This window comes from Taudactylus pleione, unplaced genomic scaffold (assembly GCF_031769625.1).
Source record: "Taudactylus pleione unplaced genomic scaffold, aTauple2 ptg000006l, whole genome shotgun sequence".
Lineage (NCBI taxonomy): Eukaryota > Metazoa > Chordata > Amphibia > Anura > Myobatrachidae > Taudactylus > Taudactylus pleione.
The window spans coordinates 14,237,216-14,259,661 of NW_028284409.1; the positions used below are offsets into that span (position 1 = coordinate 14,237,216).

At 44.5% G+C, this 22,446-nt stretch overlaps 1 protein-coding gene across 4 annotated transcripts in view; it reads right to left on the reverse strand.

Moving 5' to 3' along the window:
• Positions 1-19,478: 19,478 nt before the first annotated feature.
• Positions 19,479-22,446, reverse strand: part of NHSL1 (NHS like 1) — a 214,493-nt gene continuing 211,525 nt past the window's right edge. For all 4 annotated transcript variants that reach the window (XM_088453485.1, XM_088453398.1, XM_088453550.1 and 1 more), the window contains one exon: positions 19,479-21,611. In XM_088453485.1, coding sequence (XP_088309611.1) covers positions 20,900-21,611 — 712 coding nt within the window. In that variant the 3' untranslated portion in view covers positions 19,479-20,899. The remainder of the gene's footprint in view (positions 21,612-22,446) is intronic.

Sequence of the window (22,446 nt, forward strand, 5' to 3'; positions counted from 1 at the left end):
GGGGCGTATCTACCCATTTGCCAGGATGGCACTCGACAGGGGCGCCGGCCGATTGGGGGCGCCATGCGGTGGTGCCACCCGTGGACAAGGGGTAGATGTTTAGGACCCCTTCTGCTCACCCCCACAACCCAGCCCCCGCAGCCCACACAGATACCTAGCATGTGGCTGTGGCAGGCTCCTCAGTAAGAGCCAGGGCAGTAGTTAGGGTAGTGCGGCCACTGCCATCGCACAGGGCACCACAGGTCTGGGGGTGCTGTTTGGGCATGTCATATTTCTGTTTATTATCATTCTCACTTGTAGCTTCCTCTTATTTCATCCCCTGCATCTCCTGGCCTCCCCTATCTCTTCCCTGGTCCTTCCCCATGAAGCCATGGCCCTTTTTTGGGTGAATTATGTCCCTTTGAAAAATGAGGGGGGCACCAATGCTCTTTCTGGCACAGGGCACCAAAAAGTCTAGTTACGGCTCTGGTAAGAGCAGCAATGCAGCGTGCGTGACGTCATAATGTCACGCGCGCCTTGTGTAAAAAAAACCTTTATGAATCATTTGCTCGTACCACTGGCAGCAATCACCAGCGGCAGCCAGTGGTACGAGCAAATGATTCATAAAGTGTTTGTTACACAAGGCGCATGTGATGTCATGACGTCATGTGCGCCGCATTGCTGCTCTTACCGAGGAGCCTGCCCAGCCTCACAACAGCGGGAAGATACAGCAGCACAGCAGGAGCCAGCCGGAGAGGGAGCCAGCGTGGTGATGAGGTAAGTACTGGGCGCGGGGGGGCACTGCATATCGGGTACTACTTTAAGGGGCCATGCGTATGGGGCACTGCATAAGGGGCACTACTACTTTAGAGGACCTGCATATGGGTCAAAATGACAGGGGGCACTGCATAAGGGGCGCTGTATATGGGTCAAAACTACTGGGGGCACTGCTTTAGGGGCACTGCATAAGGGGCTCTACTTTAGGGGGACCTGCATATGAGTCAAAACGACAGGGGGCACTGCATAAGGGGCGTTGCATAAGGAGCACTACTTTAGGGGGACCTGCATATGGGGCAAAACTTCTTGGGGCACTGCAGAAGGGGCACTACTTTAGGGACAATGCATATGGGGCACAAATATAGGGGGCACTGCATAAGGGTCACAATACAGATACACATAACTAAAAATGGGAGTATATATCACATATATATATATATATGTGTGTGTGTGTGTATATATACACTGCTCAAAAAAATACAAGGAACACTTAAACAACACAATGTAACTCCAAGTCATTCACACTTCTGTGAAATCAAACTGTCCACTTAGGAAGCAACATTGATTGACAATCAATTTCACATGCTGTTGTGCAAATGGAATAGACAACAGGTGGAAATTATAGGCAATTAGCAAGACACCCCCAATAAAGGAGTGGTTCTGCAGGTGGAGACCACAGACCACTTCTCAGTTCCTATGCTTTTTGGCTGATGTTTTGGTCACTTTTGAATGCTGGCGGTGCTTTCACTCTAGTGGTAGCATGAGACGGAGTCTACAACCCACACAAGTGGCTCAGGTAGTGCAACTCATCCAGGATGGCACATCAATGGGAGCTGTGGCAAGAAGGTTTGCTGTGTCTGTCAGCGTAGTGTCCAGAGCATGGAGGTGCTACCAAGAGACAGGCCAGTACATCAGGAGACGTGGAGGAGGCCGCAGGAGGGTAACAACCCAGCAGCAGGACCGCTACCTCCGCCTTTGTGCAAGGAGGAACAGGAGGAGCACTGCCAGAGCCCTGCAAAATGACCTCCAGCAGGCCACAAATGTGCATGTGTCTGCTCAAACAGTCAGAAACAGACTCCATGAGGGTGGTATGAGGGCCCGACGTCCACAGGTGGGGGTTATGCTTACAGCCCAACACCGTGCAGGACGTTTGGCATTTGCCAGAGAACACCAAGATTGGCAAATTCGCCACTGGCACCCTGTGCTCTTCACAGATGAAAGCAGGTTCACACTGAGCACATGTGACCGACGTGACAGAGTTTGGAGATGTCAAGGAGAACGTTCTTCTGCCTGCAACATCCTCCAGCATGACCGGTTTGGCAGTGGGTCAGTAATGGTGTGGGGTGGCATTTCTTTGGGGGGCCACACAGCCCTCCATGTGCTCGCTAGAGGTAGCCTGACAGCCATTAGGTACCGAGATGAGATCCTCAGACCCCTTGTGAGGCCATATGCTGGTGCGGTTGGCCCTGGGTTCCTCCTAATGCAAGACAATGCTAGACCTCATGTGGCTCAAGTGTGTGAGCAGTTCCTGCAAGATGAAGGCATTGATGCTATGGACTGGCCCGCCCATTCCCCAGACCTGAATCCAATTGAGCACATCATGTCTCGCTCCATCCACCAACACCACGTTGCACCACAGACTGTCCAGGAGTTGGCAGATAATTTAGTCCAGGTCTGGGAGGAGATCCCTCAGGAGTCCATCCGCCACCTCATCAGGAGCATGCCCAGGCATTGTATGGAGGTCATACAGGCACGTGGAGGCCACACACACTACTGAGCCTCAGTTTGACTTGTTTTAAGGACATTACATCAAAGTTGGAGCAGCCTGTAGTGTGTTTTTCCACTTTAATTTTGAGTGTGGCTCAAAACCAGACCTCCATGGGTTAATAAATTTGATTTCCAATCAGAATTTTTGTGTGATTTTGGTGTCAGCACATTCAACTATGTAAAGAACAAAGTATTTAATAAGAATATTTCATTCATTCAGATCTATGATGTGCTATTTTAGTCTTCCCTTTAGTTTTTTGAGCAGTGTATATATATATATATATATATATATATATATATATATATATATAGAGAGAGAGAGAGAGAGAGAGATCGATCTTTGGAAACCCCCCTAAAAATCCTGCGTTTGCCCCTGTCTGGGGACAAATAAGGGGGATGGCAGGGGACACAGAAAACAGTTGGCTGGTGATACAGAAAGGGAAAGGCTAATGACTGGGGCGGCAGAAGGGGGATGGCTGGGGAGAAAGAAGAGGGATGGCTGGGGAGACAGAAGGGGGATGGCTGGGGAGACAGAATGTAATTATTCAGAAAATATGGAGGGAGGGGGGCGCCAGTCCATTACTTTACCAGGGGCGCACAGACCCCTAGATACACCCCTGACCTCCTCATCCCTCAGAGGCAGCCACACAAGCTCTGCCTCCCAGATGACACAGGAGCTGAATGGAGCCTGGCTGATGGCAACTGCATTTTTGTAAATGGCTTCTTGGTGGTTATAGGAAGTAGACCATTTTATATTTATATTTTCTTACTGAACTAAAGACAAGATTATTACTTTGTTTATATACAATATATTGTGCTCATTACTGCTTTAAAATATCATTTGGTTCTGAGCAAAGAACCAATCTTTGCAGAGTACCAGTGCTAAGCATGTATGTTCATGTGTCTTAGTTTTCCAAATGCAACAATAAATTATTTTTATCCTTTTTTCTCATTGTTCTATGAAGGTTAGGCAAATGTGGGCTGCAATAATGATTGTTTTAATGTAATAGATGAATCCATGGACATGCCATTTTATGTACTGTGTTTTGGCAACATGGTGGTGTAGGGGTTAGCATTACTGTCTCAGCACAGAGATCATAAGTTAAATTTCTAGTCATAGCCCATTTGTGGGGGGTTTGAATGTTCTCCCATGTTTGCATCAGGAGTTTCAGTTTCTGCATAGACTCGAAAAACAAACTGGTAGGTCAATTTGTTTCTGATTGAGTTCTGACTAAACTAACACAAGAGTGTGTATGTGCATACGCTTGTATTTTAGGGAATTTAGGGCCTGATTCAGAGATTTATATTAGGGACATGCAGGCAGGGTAGGCAGGAAAGCCAGAGCTTCCCCTGTCATACTCCTGAGATTTAAAATAACAATTATTAGAATAATACAAAGAAGATATTTATAACTTATACATATCTTCTTTGTTATTGTAATCATTTTTATAGTTAACACTCACCAGCTTTGTGGAGCTCCCTGGGACTGCAGGGAGAAGAGAGATGAGGCAGAAACAGCTCAGCTTCACTTCTGTATAATCAGACACTGCTTGCAGAGCTGGTGGTGGGGCCACACCCCAGGCAATAAGCTGCACAGAAAGAGACTAAGAGAGGCATGCCTCTGAGTATGGGGACGTGCCTTGAGCACTGATGGACACCTTGGATGTGTCAAGTGACCAAGAAGTGCACTGCAGTGTTTAGAGGATATCTCATGATGTCTGATAAAATCACGCTGGCAGGGCTAGTGAAGCTGCATCCAAGGACGCAGCTAATGCTCCCATTTTCTGGAACGTTTCCCTTCACCACCCACAAATGCCAACAACATGTCAATCGTGCTGCAACTTTTGGGGCACTGCGACCGATATCGCAGGACCAGATCTGCACATGCACTGAGAGCCTCTCTTCTGCACATGTGCAGATCATTAAACATCTGAGATTTGTGTAAATATCAGATTTATGAAAATCTCTGATTTAAGTCCTTAGGGCTATATTTACGAAAGTGAGAGTTTTTAGAAGTGGAGATGTTTCCCATAGCAGCCAAACAGATTCTAGCTATTATCTTCTAGAAGGTGCTAGATAAATGTAAGTAGAATCTGATTGGTTGCTATAGGCAACATTTCCACTTTTAAAAACTCTCACTTTAGTAGATTTACCCCTTAGACTGTAAGTTAAAATATTCAAGGATGGATATGATTTATTCCTGTTCTCTGTACAGAGCTGTGTAACTTGATAATGATATATAAATGTATTTACCAGTTATTTATATAGCGCACACATATTTGGCCATTCACATCAGTCCCTGCCCCAGTGGAGCTTAAAAACATATTTATTATTTTTTGCTGGGAGCCAATTAACATACCAGTATATTTTTGGGGTGTGGGAGGAAAGCGGAATACCTGGAGAAAACCCTCGCAAGCACAGTTAGGATCATAGTGGGAATCAAACCCACGACCTCAGTGCTGTGAGGCAGTAATGCTAACCATTACACCATCTAAATTAAATTATAAATAATCAATGGATACATGGGAATGGGTTAATGAGCACTGACAGGTGAATGAATGTGTTAATAGGTTCTGGAAAGCGGAATTGATTAATGCAATATTGGAAGGGGTGGTGGGTAAATCCCTGGTGGGCCCCACTACACACACACACGCAGATATTTTGTCCAAGACTTGGTAAATGTATGTGGGTAAGGCTTTGTGTTTTTATGTTGGGGAGATGGCATTAAGGGGGAGCATGGTAGTAGAGTGAAGCTTTGCCTCGGACACCTAGGTGTAAATTTACTAAAGTGAGAGTTTTTAGAAGTGAGTTTTAAAAGTGATTTTGCCAATAGCAACCAATCCGATTATAGCTATTATCTTCCAGAAGGTGCTAGTTACATGTTAAGTAGAATCTGATTGGTTGCTACGGGCAACATCACTTTTAAAACTCACTTCTGAAAACTCTCACTTTAGTAAATTTACCCCCTAGAATCCTTGCACCTTCCCTGTCCTTTGGCCTCCAATAACTCTACTCCTTCACCTCTATATCTCTCTCCTGTCTCATGTTTCTAGTTGCCTTTCAGATATCTCATTCTGCATGTCCCAGCTCTTTCTGAAACTCAGTACGTGAAGCCACTGCTTTGCCTTTGCTGTGAGCCCTATCTGGCTTATAGGGGCTGCAGTTGATGCAGTCCATAGAAGCCAGTGCTTCTGCGTTTGCGCTGGTCGCAGGCCCTGCCAGATGCACTGCGCCTGCACAATGCGCCTGGCAGGAATCGAAGAGAACAGGAGCCGGCCAGGTTGGAGCCACCACTGGTGTTTTGGATGAATATTAGCATGGACCACCCATCTGGGATTCCTCCTGGAAGGGTTGTGTCCAGGGCTTAAAGTGATCCTGCAGAAGTGGTGGTACTCATCTCTCCCGCCGCCTACTCCCCACCCCCTGCCACACTAGTCTGACAGGCCAAAACAAGTGTGAAAACTATTCCTTACACACACACTGTTGTGTATATTAAACTGTAAAGTGAATGGCTGGGGGATGCCCAGGCCCCCAGAAGCTTTGGGGGCTATGACAGTGTGAAATACATTTTAAATGCTTTTTTGAGCACTCCTGCCATCTGCTGAGACTACGATGTTAGATCACTTAAAAAGAAGAAAAAATTCTATATCATCAGTGTTATTTTTCTGCCATGCCTATGAGTTTTTTTTATGGGGTCCAAACAAGTCTATGTCACTTGGATGCCCAATGTTTTTTTGCAACCCCTATGTATTGCCTTCGCTTGATTCTTTCCGTACTTATATGCTGGTTTCTCCGACGAAATTGAGCCTCCCTAGGCAGACAGTGAGTGGCTCTCTGTCTGTGGGACTTCTGTGCAGGGACTTGGTGGAGGTGGAACTAGTTCCACCTACCATTAGTGGTGACGGAACTCAGTTCCACTCCGCTCCTGCCCACTTTAACCCCTGGCTGTGTCGTAATCCTCTAGCATGTCATCGAGCTGATGCAGTGCTCGCTTCTCCATTTCCGCCTCTATTCTGCCCAACAGCCAGCCTTCTGTGAGTAATCTTGCCCGCGGGTATGACTGGAGGGTGGTGACAAGCGCAGAGGATGGCATGGAAGGAGCAATAGCCAGGGAGGCAGAAGAAGAGAGAAGATCAGAAGTGCTGGCAGGTCCAGATTGTCGAAAAGGTAAGAAACTGAAAGCAGACAAGGGGGGGCAATTGCATTGTCACTTGTATAAATCAACTGGAATTGGGCTGACATGGTGCTTTTTATTATAATGTTTAGATAATTACCTGAAAGACAATAAAATGGTTGCAACCCTGCAGCATATCTGCAGCATGCGGCCGGTCAGTGCTGTCATAGACAGTATTGAGTGCCCTGACTTAAACAGCCAGGTCGGGGTTAGGGTATTCCAGATGTCTATATTCTGCCATAACCTAGCATGCCAATTGTTGGTGGATAGCTGGAGTAGGTTGGGTACGGGATCCCGGTGGCTGGGATGCCAGTGGTCAGAACATGACAGCGGCATCCCGACAGTCAGAATCCCAACAGAATTAGGTAAGTATTCTAACCCCTATCCCTCCTTCTAACCCACCTTTCCTGCAGCCTAACCATTACCGTCCCCCCCCCCCCCCCCGCAGCCTAACCCTAAACCCTCCATCTAGTGCCTAACCTTAACCCCTAAGCTTAAGCCTAATACTTACTGTTGGGATGTCAGCGGTCGGCATTCTGGAGCCAGGATTCCGACTGCTGTCGGGATTTTGGCGCTGGTATTCTGACCACCGGCATCAAGACCACCAGGATACTGACTACATCCCGCTGGGGCTATGCTCCAATCAGAGTGCAGTCATCTACACCACTACCTGAGAGATGATGAGGGACCGCAGGAGGGCCAAGTGAGTGAATTAGGTCGCCCGCATATATCTGAGGTCATATTTTAAGTGTAAGTGTATGCTTTTTTATTGAGAAAGGAGGTCTGATATCAGGTCTGTTTGTTAATGAGGAATCTTGAGCCTTATTTTTGAGGCTGACTGTCAATGAGGGATCTACCTGAGATGATGATCTTTCAACGAAGGAAGTGGGTCTGATCGAAGGTTTGGTCTGAAATTAGCATTTATTTTTAAATTAATCAGCAGTTTGATGTTTAATGAGGAAAAAGGAGTTTTATAACATAAAAATATTTGAAATTATACTTTATTATTTATTTTACCAATATAAGGTTTAAATACATGTATGTTTTTACTCAGTAAGATATAGAATTATATATATTTTTATTACATTTATCACGGGACTATTTAAAGTACATTTATTATCATACTGTTTATAATTTGCCATGGTCTGCGCTCACATTTGTAAGTTGATAGTTTAAAAGGAAGGGGGAGGTCCTTCCTTTATAGGCAGTGGTAGGGGTGTATGATATCATGTATCAGTAAGTATAGCACATTGGCTTAAGCTTATATCTTGATGTTCTACAATCTTAGCACCTGTATATGGTATTAAATTACTGTGTGTTGCTTCCTGTATTTTATGTCACTAGAATAGTCTCTGTTTGTCAGACAGGGCTGGTAGGTGATGTATTTGATTATAAAATTATTTTTTATTTATTTTATTACACATTTAAACTGCATCCCCCTTAGATAAGCCACGTCTGCAGGGTCTTTGCCGTTCCCATGCACTGGTAGGAAAAGCCGGGGCCACTTGACTGCATTTACCCCCCAAACTAATAGTTCCAGCCAGTCCCTGTACATTCCTCACCTCAGGTGACTCCTAACACCCAATGCTGGCTCTCCCGCTCAGACCGCCACTGGTGGTCCCTTTTCGCATGAGCTCATGCACTCTGGAGATGTGGCCAGCACAGGGTGCTAGTCAGCCCTGTTAGGGTGCTGCTTCAGCTAAAAGCTCCAATTCCTACTATCACTACCCATATCCTATGGGCTTCATGGCACAGTCCCTATGCTCCTCAGAAGCAGTCTCCGTTCCTTATTATTATTATTACCATTTATTTATATGGTGCCACAAGTGTTCCGCAGCGCCTTACAAAATACATAAACAAATAGGTGACCAGTGACTTACAGTACAATACAGGACATGGAAAATATACATTGCTTCATTGGCGACCATAACACCCAGATAAGCAGCAGAGCAAAGCAACCAAGTGTTAGGTGCCCTAATGGGGAGTAAGAACTAGATGAAAGTAGAGAACGGACAAGCACAAGAGGATAAAGGGTCCTGCTCGTAGGAGCTTACATTCTAAAAGGGAGGGGCAGACAAACAGGTGTGACACAGATGGGGTAGGCAAGGAGGTAGGAGTATGTAGCAGCAAGTTAAGATGAGAGCTGGAAGGCTTTGATGAAATAGTTGGTCTTGAGAGCCCGTTTGAAGTATTGTAGAGAGGTGGAGAGTCTGATGGGAAGAGGGAGAGAGTTCCAAAGGTGGGGAGCAGCGTGGGAAAAATCTTGGAGGCGGGAGTGGGAGGAATTAATCAATTGGTATGAAAGGTGCCGTGCATTTGTTGAACGAAGAGGGCGGACAGGAGAGTGAAGGAGATGAGGTCCGATATGTAAATGGGAGAGGAATGGGTGAGGGCTTTGTAAGTGAGTGTGAGAACCTTAAATTGGGTTCTGAAAGTGAAGGGAAGCCAGGGGAGAGCTTGTAGGAGAGGGGAGACAGATGCAGAATGTTTTGAGAGGAAGATGACCCAAGCAGCAGCATTGAGAACAGACTGGAGAGGGGAGAGAATGGAGTTGGGGAGGCCAGATAGGAGGAGGTTACAGTAGTCCAATCTGGAGATAGCTAATGAGTGTATGAGGGCTTTAGTGGCAACCTGGGTGAGAAAGGGACTAATCTTGGAAATATATTTAAGATGAAAATGACAGGACTGTGAGAGATTCTGGATATGTGGTTTGAAGGAGAGGGAGGAGTCCAGGATAACTCCAAGACAGCGCACTATGGGGCTAGAGGAGATAGTTGTGCCATCAATTGATAATTAAATGGTGGGAAGTGTGGTTCTGTTGGGGGGTGGGAAAATGATCAGCTCACTCTTAGACATATTAAGTTTAAGAAATCACTGGGACATCCAGGAAGAGATGGCAGAGAGACAGTTGGAGATACGAGTGAGTAGAGATGGGGAGAGGTCAGGGGAGGAAAGGTAGATCTGAGTATCATCAGCATAGAGATGATATTGGAGGACAAAAGAGCTGATGAGTTCACCTAGTGAAGACATATAGAGTGAGAAAAGGAGAGGTCCAAGAACAGAACATTGGGGAACACCTACTGTAAGAGGCTGTGGGGGGGAAGAGGAGTCATGAGATGAGACAGAGATGGATCGGTCAGAGAGGTAGAAGGATAGCCAGGAGAGGGCACTGTCACGTAGACCAAGGGAGTGAAGGATCTGCAGAAGGAGGGGGGTGGTCCACAGTGTCAAAAGCAACAGAGACGTCAAGGAGAATGAGTAGAGAGTAGTGGCCCTTGGAGGGCAGTTTCAGTGGAGTGGAGAGAATGGAAGCCAGACTGAAAAGGGTCAATGAGGGAGTGGGAGGAAAGAAAGGTGGTAAGGCGGTTGTAAACAACACGCTCAAGGAGCTTGGAGACAAAATGGAGGAGAGAGATGGGACGGTAGTTGGAGAGAGTGTTAGGATCAAGGGTAGGTTTTTTAAGAATGGGAGAGTCAAGGGCATGTTTGAATGCATAAGAGACAGTGCCTGATGATAGGGAGAGATTAAGGAGGTGGGCAAGATGGAAGCAGGCAGAAGGAGAGAGGTAATGGAGGAGACGTGAGGGGATAGGGTCAAGGGGGGAGGTGGAAGGACCGAATGAGGGACATGATTCCCTCTTCAGATACAGCAGAAAAGAATGTTAGTCGGTAAAATGGATGGGGAGGGGAGATCCGGGAAAGGAGGAGGTGGACAGCAGGGGGACTGGTGGGATATGATGTCCTGACATATGGAGTCAATTTTAGATGTAAAGTAGGTAGCAAAGTCAAGGGCAGAGAGTGAGAAGGGGGTGGGCGGAGGAGGGTGTTGAAGGTGGTGAAGAGACACTGGGGATTTGAGGACTGAGGAGACAAGGTTCTTGAAATATGACTGTTTAGAGAGAAAGGGCAGCATTGTAGGATGAGAGCATAAATTTGAAATGGAGAAAATCTGCCTTAGAGCGTGATCTTCTCCACGGTCGCTCAGCAGTTCGTGAACACTTCTGCAGGTATCTGGTGCATTTGGAATGCCAGGGTTGAGGTGTGAATCTGCAAGGATAAATAGTGATCGCTGGAGCAACAGAGTCCAGAGCAGAAGGGAGGTATTGCATAGAAGTGGCTTGTTCAGGGCAGGAGAGAGACAGGATAGGAGAGAGAAGTGAGTCAAGCTGGGAAGAAAAAGAAACAGTGTCAATAGCCTCAATGTTATGCTTAGTGATGGTGGCCTTAGGTGGTAGAGTAAAGGAAGGAGAGAGGGAAAGGTTAAAAGAGAGAAGGTGATGGTCAGAGAGGGGGAATGGGGAATTGGAGTAATCAGAAATATCACAACGGTGCCCTGTGTCTGACTCTGCGGCTGGGTGGGAGGGCCGGGTTGGGGAACAACCCAGGGGCAGGATACCTGGGCAGCCTGTTGCTTTTACTCAGGGACTGTTGCCTCATCTCTTCATGTCTTTTACAGAGTATCAACCATGCGATTTGGTGAGAGGGGCACATTGGAGCAGGTGGAGGGCCACATTTGGATACCCCTGGTCTAAACAGTCACAGCTCAAGATACATTGACATCTACTGCCCATCAGTATAGTCACTCAAATTATACATATCCTTTTGCTGTTGCTATACTTCAACAGTATAGAGTGTGCAGTTTTCACCTATTTAATAGTATTAGTAGAAAAATATTTGTTCGCACCTGCGTCATAGTAGATGTCAGCACTGGAGGATTTACTGGACTCAGAGCAGAACCCATGGATTGGTTTGTAGGTAGCATGTTGGAAACTGGGAGGCTTAATTCTTCTCATATGGGAACAGTGGATGCGATAATGCTCAGCTGACTCGGGAGCCATGCCTTAAGAAAGATGAAGTGAGAGGAACCCTGTGGAGCGTACACAGAACTAGGATTTATGGTGCTGTTAGGTAGTGCTTGCGGGTACCAGATATTGTGGAACAGGACACTGCATTCAGCACAATGGTTGATCGTGCTGACAAGTAGTGCTTGCAGGTACTGGATTCAGTGGAGCAGCACAATATTTGCTGGCGCTTGAGAGGTAATGCTTGCGGGTACTAGATACTGTAGAGCAGAACACTGTGCATCTAGCACAATGGTTGCTGGCGCTGCAAGGTAGAACTTGAGGTTACCAGATACTGTAGAGCAGTATACTGCAGGGACCAGGGAACTGCTAAAAGAGAAAATTTGTTCTGGCAAGGAGCCTTTCCTCCAGCAAATGTTTAAATTGGGCAACCTGTCTCCTGATAGGCTGCTGCAGTTAGATGGTGCCTGGTCCATCCAAAGGAATCTGCCAACTCTGGCCAGTGGGCATGACATCGGGTACTGCCAGGCACTAGGCTGAGTACAGAGAGAGAAATTGGCAGTGCCGGATCAGAAACTGGATTTCTGAAATCCGAACCCCCCCGAGCCCCCCCCGATCCGAGGCAGATCCGAGTCAGGCTCGACTTTTCCCGCCTGACTCGGATCTGAAATCGAGGCAAAACGTCATCATCCCCCCTTCCGAGTCTCGCGGGTTTTGGAACCTATATAAGGTACCCGCGTCGGCGCCATTTTCTCACTCGGCTGTGGACAGTGAAGAGGGAGGGTGGGAGTTAGGGCTGGCTGGGCTGGGCTGTGTAGTGTAGTGCAGAGTAGTGTTGTGCTGTGCTGCGCTGTGCTGCTGTTGTCCACTACTTCAAAGTCCATAGGGGCTGGCTGTGTTGTGCTGTGCTGCTGTTGTTAATAGGGGCTGTGTCCACTACTTCAAAGTCCATAGGGGCTGGCTGGACTGTGTTGTGCAGTCAGTTCTCCATAGGGGCTGTGTCCACTCCAAAGTCCTGTGCAGTGTCCCAGTCCTAAAGGGGTGCTGTAGTGTTGTCCAGGGGGTGCTCTGTCCATCAGGGGTGCTCCCCCCAAGTGCTAAAAAAATTATATTTTTTGTGTGTTGGTGAATTGTGTGCGCAGTAGCCGCACGTGCATCAACAAAGTTGTGCCTAGCGTGCGCCTGTCTCATAAGTAAAGGGCCAGCTGGCTTGACCGTTAAAGGGTGCTGTAACCCCCAAAGTACACTCCAGTCCAAACCAAAAAAAAAAATATTTTCTGTGTTTGTGAATTGTGTGCGCAGTAGCCGCACGTGCATCAACAGAGTAGTGCCAAGCGTGCGCCTGTGTCAAAAGTAAAGGGCCGGCTGGCTTGACCGTTAAAGGGTGCTGTAACCCCCAAAGTACACTCCAGTCCAAACCAAAAAAAAAAATATTTTCTGTGTTTGTGAATTGTGTGCACAGTAGCCGCACGTGCATCAACAAAGTAGTGCCAAGCGTGCGCCTGTGTCATAAGTAAAGGGCCGGCTGGCTTGACCGGTAAAGGGTGCTGTAACCCCCAAAGTACACTCCAAACCAAAATAAAAATATTTTCTGTGTTTGTGAATTGTGTGCGCAGTAGCCGCACGTGCATCAACAAAGTAGTGCCAAGCGTGCGCCTGTGTCATAAGTAAAGGGCCGGCTGGCTTGACCGTTAAAGGGTGCTGTAACTCCCAAAGTACACTCCAGTCCAAACCAAAAAAAAAAAATATTTTCTGTGTTTGTGAATTGTGTGCGCAGTAGCCGCACGTGCATCAACAAAGTAGTGCCAAGCGTGCGCCTGTCTCATAAGTAAAGGGCCGGCTGGCTTGACCATTAAAGGGTGCTGTAACCCCCAAAGTACACTCCAGTCCAAACAAAAAAAAAAATTATTTTCTGTGTTTGCGAATTGTGTGCACTGTGGCTGCACGTGCATCAACAAATGAGCAGCGCCAAGCGTGCGCCTGTGTCCCAAAAGTAAAGAGCCGGCTGGCTCATTTCTTAAAGGGTGGTGTAACCCACAAAGTGCACTACTCTCCAGCAAAAAAAAAAAAATATTTTCTGTGTTTGTGTACGCTTTAGCCGCACGTATATATCAATATAACATAAATGGAGGACCAAACTTTCTCAGATAAAAATAAAATAGGGAAAGATCAAGAACCACTTCCTCCTAGTGCTGTTGCTGCTGCTGGGAGTTGTTCATCATCCCAGAGAGGAAGTAGGAACATCACTACTTTTACTAAACAATTGACCCTCCAACAGTCCCTAGCGATGAGGATGAAGTACGACAGCAGTCATCCTGAAGCAAAACGTATAACTGAGGCCTTGACTGCTATGTTGGTGTTAGACGTGCGTCCGGTATCCGCCATTAGTGCAGTGGGATTTAGACAATTGATGGAGGTAGTGTGTCCCCGGTTCCAAATCCCGTCTAGATTCCACCTGCATCCTCAAAGCAGCAGCGACAAGCGTGCGTCTGTCTGTTAAAGGGTGGTGACACCCACAAAGTGTGCTACACAAACAATAAAAATATTGTTCTTTTTTTTTCTGTCTTTGTGAAATGTGTGGGCTGTAGCCGCACCTGCATCCTTAAAGCAGCAGCGACAAGCGTGCGTCTGTCTGTTAAAGGATTACATCGGTGACACCCTCAAAGTGTGCTACACAAACAATAAAAAACTATTTTTTTAATGTGTTTGTGACTTGTGTGCGATGTAGCCGCACTTGCATCCTCAAAGCAGCAGCGACAAGCGTGCCTCTGTCTGTTAAAGGGTGGTGACACCCTCAAAGTGTGCTACACAAACAATAAAAATATTCTTCTTTTTTCTGTCTTTGTGAATTGTGTGGGCTGTAGCCGCACTTGCATCCTCAAAGCAGCAGCGACAAGCATGCGTCTGTCTGTTAAAGGATTACATCGGTGACAGCATCCAAGTAGGCATGTCAGACAGTCCGTACCTGTACTGGCAGGAAAAAGAAGCAATTTGGAGGTCCCTGTACAAACTGGCTCTATTTTACCTGAGTTGCCCCCCCTCCAGTGTGTACTCCGAAAGAGTGTTTAGTGCAGCCGGGAACCTTGTCAGCGAAAGGCGTAGGAGGTTGCTTCCACAAAATGTGGAGAAGATGATGTTCATAAAATTAATTATCAACTCTTCCAGGGAGACCAGCCTCCAGAACGTACAGAGGGACCTGTGGTTGTGGATTCCAGCGGGGACGAATTAATACTCTGTGAGGATGAGGATGTACACAACACTGAAGAGGGTGAGGAATCGGTGGATGAGGAGGATGAGGACGACATCTTGCCTCCGTAGAGCCAGTTTGTGCAGGGACAGATTAATTGCCAGCTTGTTTTGTGGGGGCCCAAACGAACCAATCATTTCAGCCACAGTCGTGTGGCAGACTCTGGCACTGAAATGTTTGGTTTGTTAAAGTGTGCATGTCCTGTTTATAAAACATAAGGGTGGGTGGGAGGGCCCAAGGACAATTCCATCTTGCACCTCTTTTTTTTCTTTGCATTATGTATAGTTTGGGGCCTAGTTTTTCCAACTGCCATCCTGTCTGCCACTGCAGTGCCACTCCTAGATGGACCACGTATTTGTGCCGCCCACTCGTATCTCTTAGCATAGTCATCCAGCTACCTCGGTGCAACCTTTTGGACATAAAAACACTATTGTGAGGTGTGAGGTGTTCAGAATAGACTGGAAATGAGTGGAAATTAAGGTAATTGAGGTTAATAATAGCATAGGAGCAGAAAAACCCACAAATTCTGTAATTTTAGCTGTTTTTATGCTTTTTTAAAAAAAAAATACAGATCCAAAACACAAAACCCAGAACCCAAAACACCGAAGGGTGGTTTTGGCAAAACCAATCCAGATCCAAAACACGAAGAAAGATCCAGATCCAAAACACGAAAAGTGGCCGGTGCACACCCCTAGTTAATACAGCCACAAATTTATGAAAATAGAAGAGGTGAGATCAAGCGTTTTATAGTGTAGTAAATTGTACCATTAGCTGCACACTTATAATAATTTATAAAGCGTACCGTGTGTGCCTAATAAATAGGCATATATTGATGTATCCTTGGTCAAAACCCTCTATAGTGTGGCACAGTTAATACACTCCAGGTGGGATTATAAATGGGGAGAAAAGGATGCTTGCATAGTGTAGTATATTACAAAAAATGTTTTAATTACACACATAGCACACAAAAAAAAAAACCACAATTACAATTTAAAGATGTTTTTAGAGCTTATCTGTTTGATATAGCAGTCCCAGATAGCGGGGGTCACAACAGCCTCAACGCGTTTCGTCACTACTGCCTCTGCGGCTGGACTTCGTCAGGAGGATATTTGCAATACAAGTGGAGAGTGTTCCAGCATATATACCCTGTCTAATTAACCCCTATTGTCCATAAATGGCACTTCCGGTTTTCGGGGGTCCGGTCGCCATTTTAGATCTTACTGTGCATGTGCGGCACTCGTGAATATCGCGGGACTTCCCGCTGTATGTGCAGAGCATAGATCTCTGCTTAATGTCACTCCTGTGGAGTCAAGGTGCTTGGCGCATCCGCGGGATAATGTTTTAAGGCACCCGCGGGATGCCAGCACGAGAGACCATTAGTTTAAAAGTCTCCCTGTTCCCCTATATCTACGTATAGAAAAAAAGTCTCCGGAAAGTCGTCCATTTTGTTGTAGATTCACACATGCGGTGGCCATTTTTCTATAGTCTCTGTGCAGATCTTACATCACATATAGATAATTACAGGGTATATTTAAACGGATAATGTAGCAGATTACCTGACCCTAAAAAGTAAACTTATACAATAAATATAATCATTAATAGGATAAATAAATAGATAGATATGTGAATAATATACAATAAATTACCTATAAAATACGTATAAAAATACATATAAAAAATACATATGACAAACCTATAAGCATGACCCAGATACCTGATAATAGAATAAAAAATAGAATGTAATGACTTAAGATATTAATATGAATAATAATAAAACAACCAGTCAGAAATTACCCAATAAGCAATAATAAGTACTAAAAGGACGAAGGTAAAACTATAGGGAATTCACAAAAAGGGGGTGATTTCGTACATTTCATTTAATAATTATATATATGGCCCCCGATGATGATATCGCCCATCGGACCTACATGTAGGTCTGACAAAACGAGGTCACTGACGACATGCAGGAGCACGCATCGTCAGTGACATTGTCCGTACACACTGAACGACTTAACAAATTTGTCGTAACCTTGGTCGTTATCGACAAATTTGTTTACAATGTCATCTAGTGTGTACCCAGCATATAGCAGGCAGGTAATCTATACATGTATCCTAGATTTCCCTAAAAGGTAATGTCAGAAAAGGCTACAAATAACTAACATTTTACAGGTAATTTTAATCTCTGCCTTTCACTCTTTACTTTGTCTATTTGGAGCAGAATAAGTTTGTGTGACAGAAACCCACAGCCAAATAGAATATATTGAGGTGAAACGAAAAGTTTGAATAGTACATTAATTGCCTACAAATTATTTTGCCACACATAGGAGCATATTCAGTTGTCTGTGGTAAAATCTTAATTTATCGCGGCTTGAGGTAACACGCCTATCATGCTGTAATTTCACCTAACGCAGTCCCGCTCACCGCTCTATCCATTTGTAAAAAGTGATAGGCAGCCATTTTATATGAAGTTAGCCATGATAAGTGTGGGAAACAATGGGGACATCAGCCTGTACCCACAAAAAAGTGCAAACTAGAAGTATATTAGTGGCCAAAAAACAAAGTATTTGGGTCTCTCAAAAGGTGCCAATGGCTGTGTTTTCCACTACATTAAATGCTGTGGATTAATTTGGGGTGCAGAAAGTGCCTGTAAGTTGATATTTGTGTCATTTGAAGCCACTGTTAAAAATGTGTTGAAGAACCCCTGTAACTCCCACCTGCAAGCTGCCCTCTCCATACAGCACCCCCATATACCTGTCCTACATCATTTAACCCATTATTCTGCATTTTGCAGAATATCACTCCAAAAATGCCATGTCATTATTGGCCAAATTAAGTCAGTTAACAACTCCGTGCCTAAAAAAATTAATTAGGAGGGGTGTCCCATGGGTTCTGAATCGTCCTGACATTTTACCTTAAAATGGGGATTTCCCCAAACTTTTCACCTGCTCAGGGCTGCAAGAAATAAAGCTGCATCAACCAACAGACAAGGCACAGGAAGAGGGACTGGGGCGGACAACACTCAAAAGTGGTGCGAGAAGCACTGAAAAGGTACAATACTGGGGGGAGTATAGGTAAGACACAGGCGGAGTGGACTCATGATTTCATACCATATTCCATCTTCAAGTGGTTCTCCAAATGACCTAACAAATACATGTCATTGCCTGACCAGATTCTCCATGGCAATGGGTCAACTAGGTCAGATATTTGCAGTTTAAAACAGAGGTTTCAAAAATATACGTATGTCCAGGCACACTTTACCATGGCTATGTCACAGGAATGTAGTAGAAGTTTCTTAAAAGACATACTGAATCCTTGAGAATTATGGGTTTATCACAAAATTTTACAGACCTATCACAAAAAATAAGCATGTGACTGGAGGGTCACAGAAAGTTGGGAGACACTGATTTAGTGCCACTGTAGAACTGCACACATTTCTGGGGCTAGCCACTTTGCTACCAAGTATCCCAACTGGCAGAATGAATCTGCAAGTGCGTGATTAAAATGAAATGCCATCTGTGCTTCAGACACGCCAATATATTTTATAGAAATAAGCTAACCTGATTTCATATGCATATCAAAAGTAACTGTAGCAATTAAACAGCCAAAAAAACAACCTTAGAAGACAAAGTACACAGTAAGCTGGCAACATACCGTACTAGAAGATTCTTCCTGACTAGAATGAGTCATGTGCCTCTATGCATTGGCAGTAGGATAAATTTCATTCAATTTTGTTATTTTTTTATGTTGGAGTGTATGTGACATGTGCAATAAACCATTCATTGAAATCTATTGATTCCAACTAATTTTCTAGATGCATCATATGTCTGGATTGTAGAGAAAAAAAAGATTCCAACTTCAAAAACTGAGACAATCCTGATAGATCAAAAGAAACAGTGATCCCTTCAATGTCGTTCCACAGTAATCCTTTTTCCAATTATTTCTATGTAGAATGTGTGGTATAAATGCAGGTAAATCAGGTAGAAAGCTAATGGTGCAGTTTATATATCAACCAAATCCAGGGACTTTGGGTCTCATTCAGACCCGGTCGCAAGCGCTAAGCACTCGCAACCGGGTCGATGTTAAGGCCCTGCGCGTGCGCCTTAGCGGCCGCACTGCGCGTGTGCAAGCCCCGGAGCGAGAGAGAAATTCTCTCGCTCCAGAGCTCACTACAAAAGGGGCGGCTGTCGATGGTGATCGACAGCTCGCCCCGTTTTGTAGGCGGAGCGGGGGGGTGGCTTCACAAAAGGAGGCGTTCCTGACAGAACGCCTGCCGTTTTGTGGGCGGCCGCACTGACATCAGCAGTGATGTCAGTGGGGAGCTTCCTGCTCGATCAGAGCAGGAAGCTCCCTGGGGCTTGCGTTTGCCGAGACCCAACCTTAGGGTCTCGTCGCAAGCCCCAATGGTCGCGATGGTCTTGACCATCAACTTGGTCGGTCACTAAAGCTGTGGGTGGTAACCCACAGCTTAGCTAACAACCAGGAGGCCGCACTTATAAAAAGAAGCGGCCGCCCTCATTCAGAACGAGCGCTCGCTTCTTGCGATTGCCTCTGAATGAGGGCCTTTGTGTGGTACAGATTCTGACAGAAGTATGGTATTGTCAAACTAGCAACTTCTGAATGAATGTGAGTGAAAGGACCAATTCTGATGTTCAAAGAAAGACAAGAAGTTACAGTTAATCTGTTTACTTGTGGATATACCATCGATACCAAACCACATTAAAGACAGGATCAATGTAATTTCAGCCATGCTTTATTTGAAGCATAGTCACAGCATTGTCATTGTCCTAATAAACTGAAGGCCCCTGAATGCTTACAGTATTACAAATAATGAGAATCACAGACACATTTCACAGAAGTACTAAAATAAATTAACTCATTTTATTGCTGTAGGAGGCAGCAACATAGTGCGTCACACACTGATGTAACCTCCTCCAGCAGCAGCAGATGGGTTAACTACACATTTTCTTTCTAAAATGCTCAAAAATGTACAAATTTTAAATGCAGGTTAAAAAGTGAAGATTTAGAAGTTCTAATATATACAAATAATATAAAAACTACACAATACATCAAAAAGATGCTATAAAACAGTAAAAAACAAACTCGGTCTGACCAAATTGTAAAATGCCTTTTTTTTTTAACAAATAAAACTGTTAAGAAATTGTACAGGCATACTGCTTTTAAGAAATAAAAAATATTCTTTGGTAACCAAAATTTAGCATTTTTAGAGAAGAAAAACCAGGGGTATTAATTTGTTTAGTATTTTTTTTTTTACTTGGTGGATGACAGTGAAGCATTAAAATATAAAGGTTACACAAATCGCTCTGTAGTGCAAGTTCTCAGTCTGAGAAAAAAGTATAATAAATGGTAGTGTTACAAATAAGTTGCAGCTGCATTGCACTTAATGGTAACATCAAGCACTGCAACACAGTGCACTGCATTTGGCATCAAAGCCTTTGCTGCATTTTGTTGAAACCAACAAACCTTCAGTTTTGTTTTCACTGCAATACTTGGGCCACGTATTTGCATTAAAAAAAGAACAGCCTTCTATGAGATTTGCATCTATTTCTAAAGAAGCAAAATACTTAATATACTTCTATGAGCAAGTAATGAAAACTTCAGTGTGTTTTAGTGTTGTATGAAATTGTATATAGTAAAAACTTCGGCTTGTACCGCTGCACAGCAGCTGAAAATACAGAAGAGAGGTGACTCAACTGCGATATTAATAGAAAATCAAAACAGTACCAGAGGAATCACAAACCAGCAACTTGATTGGGTAAGTGAGACACGCCCACCTATTGTAAGAGCTGTCATTGAAGTCCAGAGCAAGAAATGCCAACAGTGCATCTATGATACCCTGGTTTAGTAGATAAAACTTAGCTTTATCTACAGCATATGCAACCCACTGCTGTATGCCTGGATGTAAGTTTTCTATCAATCCCAACTATGCTTCCAACACACTCTGTCTTGCAGGTGCTGCATACTAGGTCAATCCCGCTAACTGCTACCTCAACACAGATCACAATGCTAAAGCATTTACTGTACATGTATCAAGTGTGTGGCAATGTGCAACATTGCTTTTTCGATCATAGCATTTGCACTGCTTCAATGGGATTGGTTTAATACATTTCATTGAACACTTTCCCTCAGTGTCTCTTAGCTATTTTCTCCTGAAGAGCCATTGTCTTTGACTGGAGTGGTTTCGAAAAATCTACTCATCAAGTCTATGTGGACTCTGGTATTGGAGCCTTCAGCACCTAAAGAGTCATTCAGTTCAGGGTAAGTTCTTTGGAACCTGTCTACACTCATTGTGCTCATAAGTGGTGCCTTGGAATAACTGTTTTCTACAAGATCAGCAGCCTCTCCTTCACCTTCACAAATAACGGTCATGGGGCTGCTCTGGAGGCGACTGCGGACATTGTACTTGCTGCTAGCCGCAGAGGGTGGAGTCCTAGAGCGGCTGTACCTCGTTCCAGAAACGGACATGCTCCTTGGCATCAGCCCCTCACTCTTTGCCCATTCCTCCTGTGCTTTTCTGTTCTTGTTTGGGGAGGTCCATGTTGGGCTGTCTGGCAGTTCCAATGATGAATCAGATTTTGATCTCTGAAACCTTGGGTCAGTGTGTCTCAACATTTCTGCAGCAGACATACGCGATCCACTCTCAGATTGGCTTCCCTTTTTCAGTAAGAGAGCTTTGAAGTTGTCACTGCTGGTACTGGACTTTCGTACGCTTCTTTGGATTGCACCAGCCTGCTTAAAAGAGCTTACATTTGGGATTCCACCCGTGGGAGTGACTGGCGGAGAAGGAGAGTGATTTATACAGTGATCATCATCAGAATTCTTGCGGCCAAGAATCTTTCTTTTGGATCTATTTAGTAAAAAAAGAAAAAGATCAATTAGAGTGGAATACAAAAGCTATAGTCCAGGTAGCAGACACTGTTACATTTATATGTTGAAAGTGCAGTTCCACTTAGCTAGATACATCTTGAGTGTCAAACATCAGAAACATGGCCTGAAGCTCTCATTTCCAATTACAGAAAATACCGGGCACAGGGTGGCAGCAGTATGCAGGTTATACTAGTGTCAGACTGTGATAGCAATTGTCCCCTTCCTCCTTTTCTGTATATTCAAATTTGCACACAAAGGAACTTCAAGCATCACCAGAACTTCTTCTCAAATGTAAAAATAGCCTTAAAAAATGCCTATTAAAAAAAATCTGTACATTGTGATAATCCATGAACAAGCATTTATAAGTTACGGTACTCTATCTTGTGGAAAATAATAATAGTTTATTACATACTTTGCAATGAAAAAAAAAGTAAATTCTAAACTATTATTTCTTTCAGTCAAGTCAATGGGGTAAATTTACTAAAGTGAGAGTTTTTAGAAGTGAGTTTTAGAAGAGATGTTGCCCATAGCAACCAATCAGATTTTACTTAACATTTAACTAGCACCTTCTAGAAGATAATAGCTAAAATCTGTTTGGTTGCTATAATAAATAATAATAATACTAAAATAATAATAATAAACCTGTTTACCCTTTGGTTGTTTACATGATGAGGTCAAGTCAATTAGGTGAGAATTTGCGATTAGCGAGTTTGTTTCATGAAACCCGCAGACTTCGCATGAATGCGCGCACCCGAGAATTATCCAATCAAATTAAAAATGCCTATTCGCAGTACTCGCAGGGGAGGTAGGCGAAT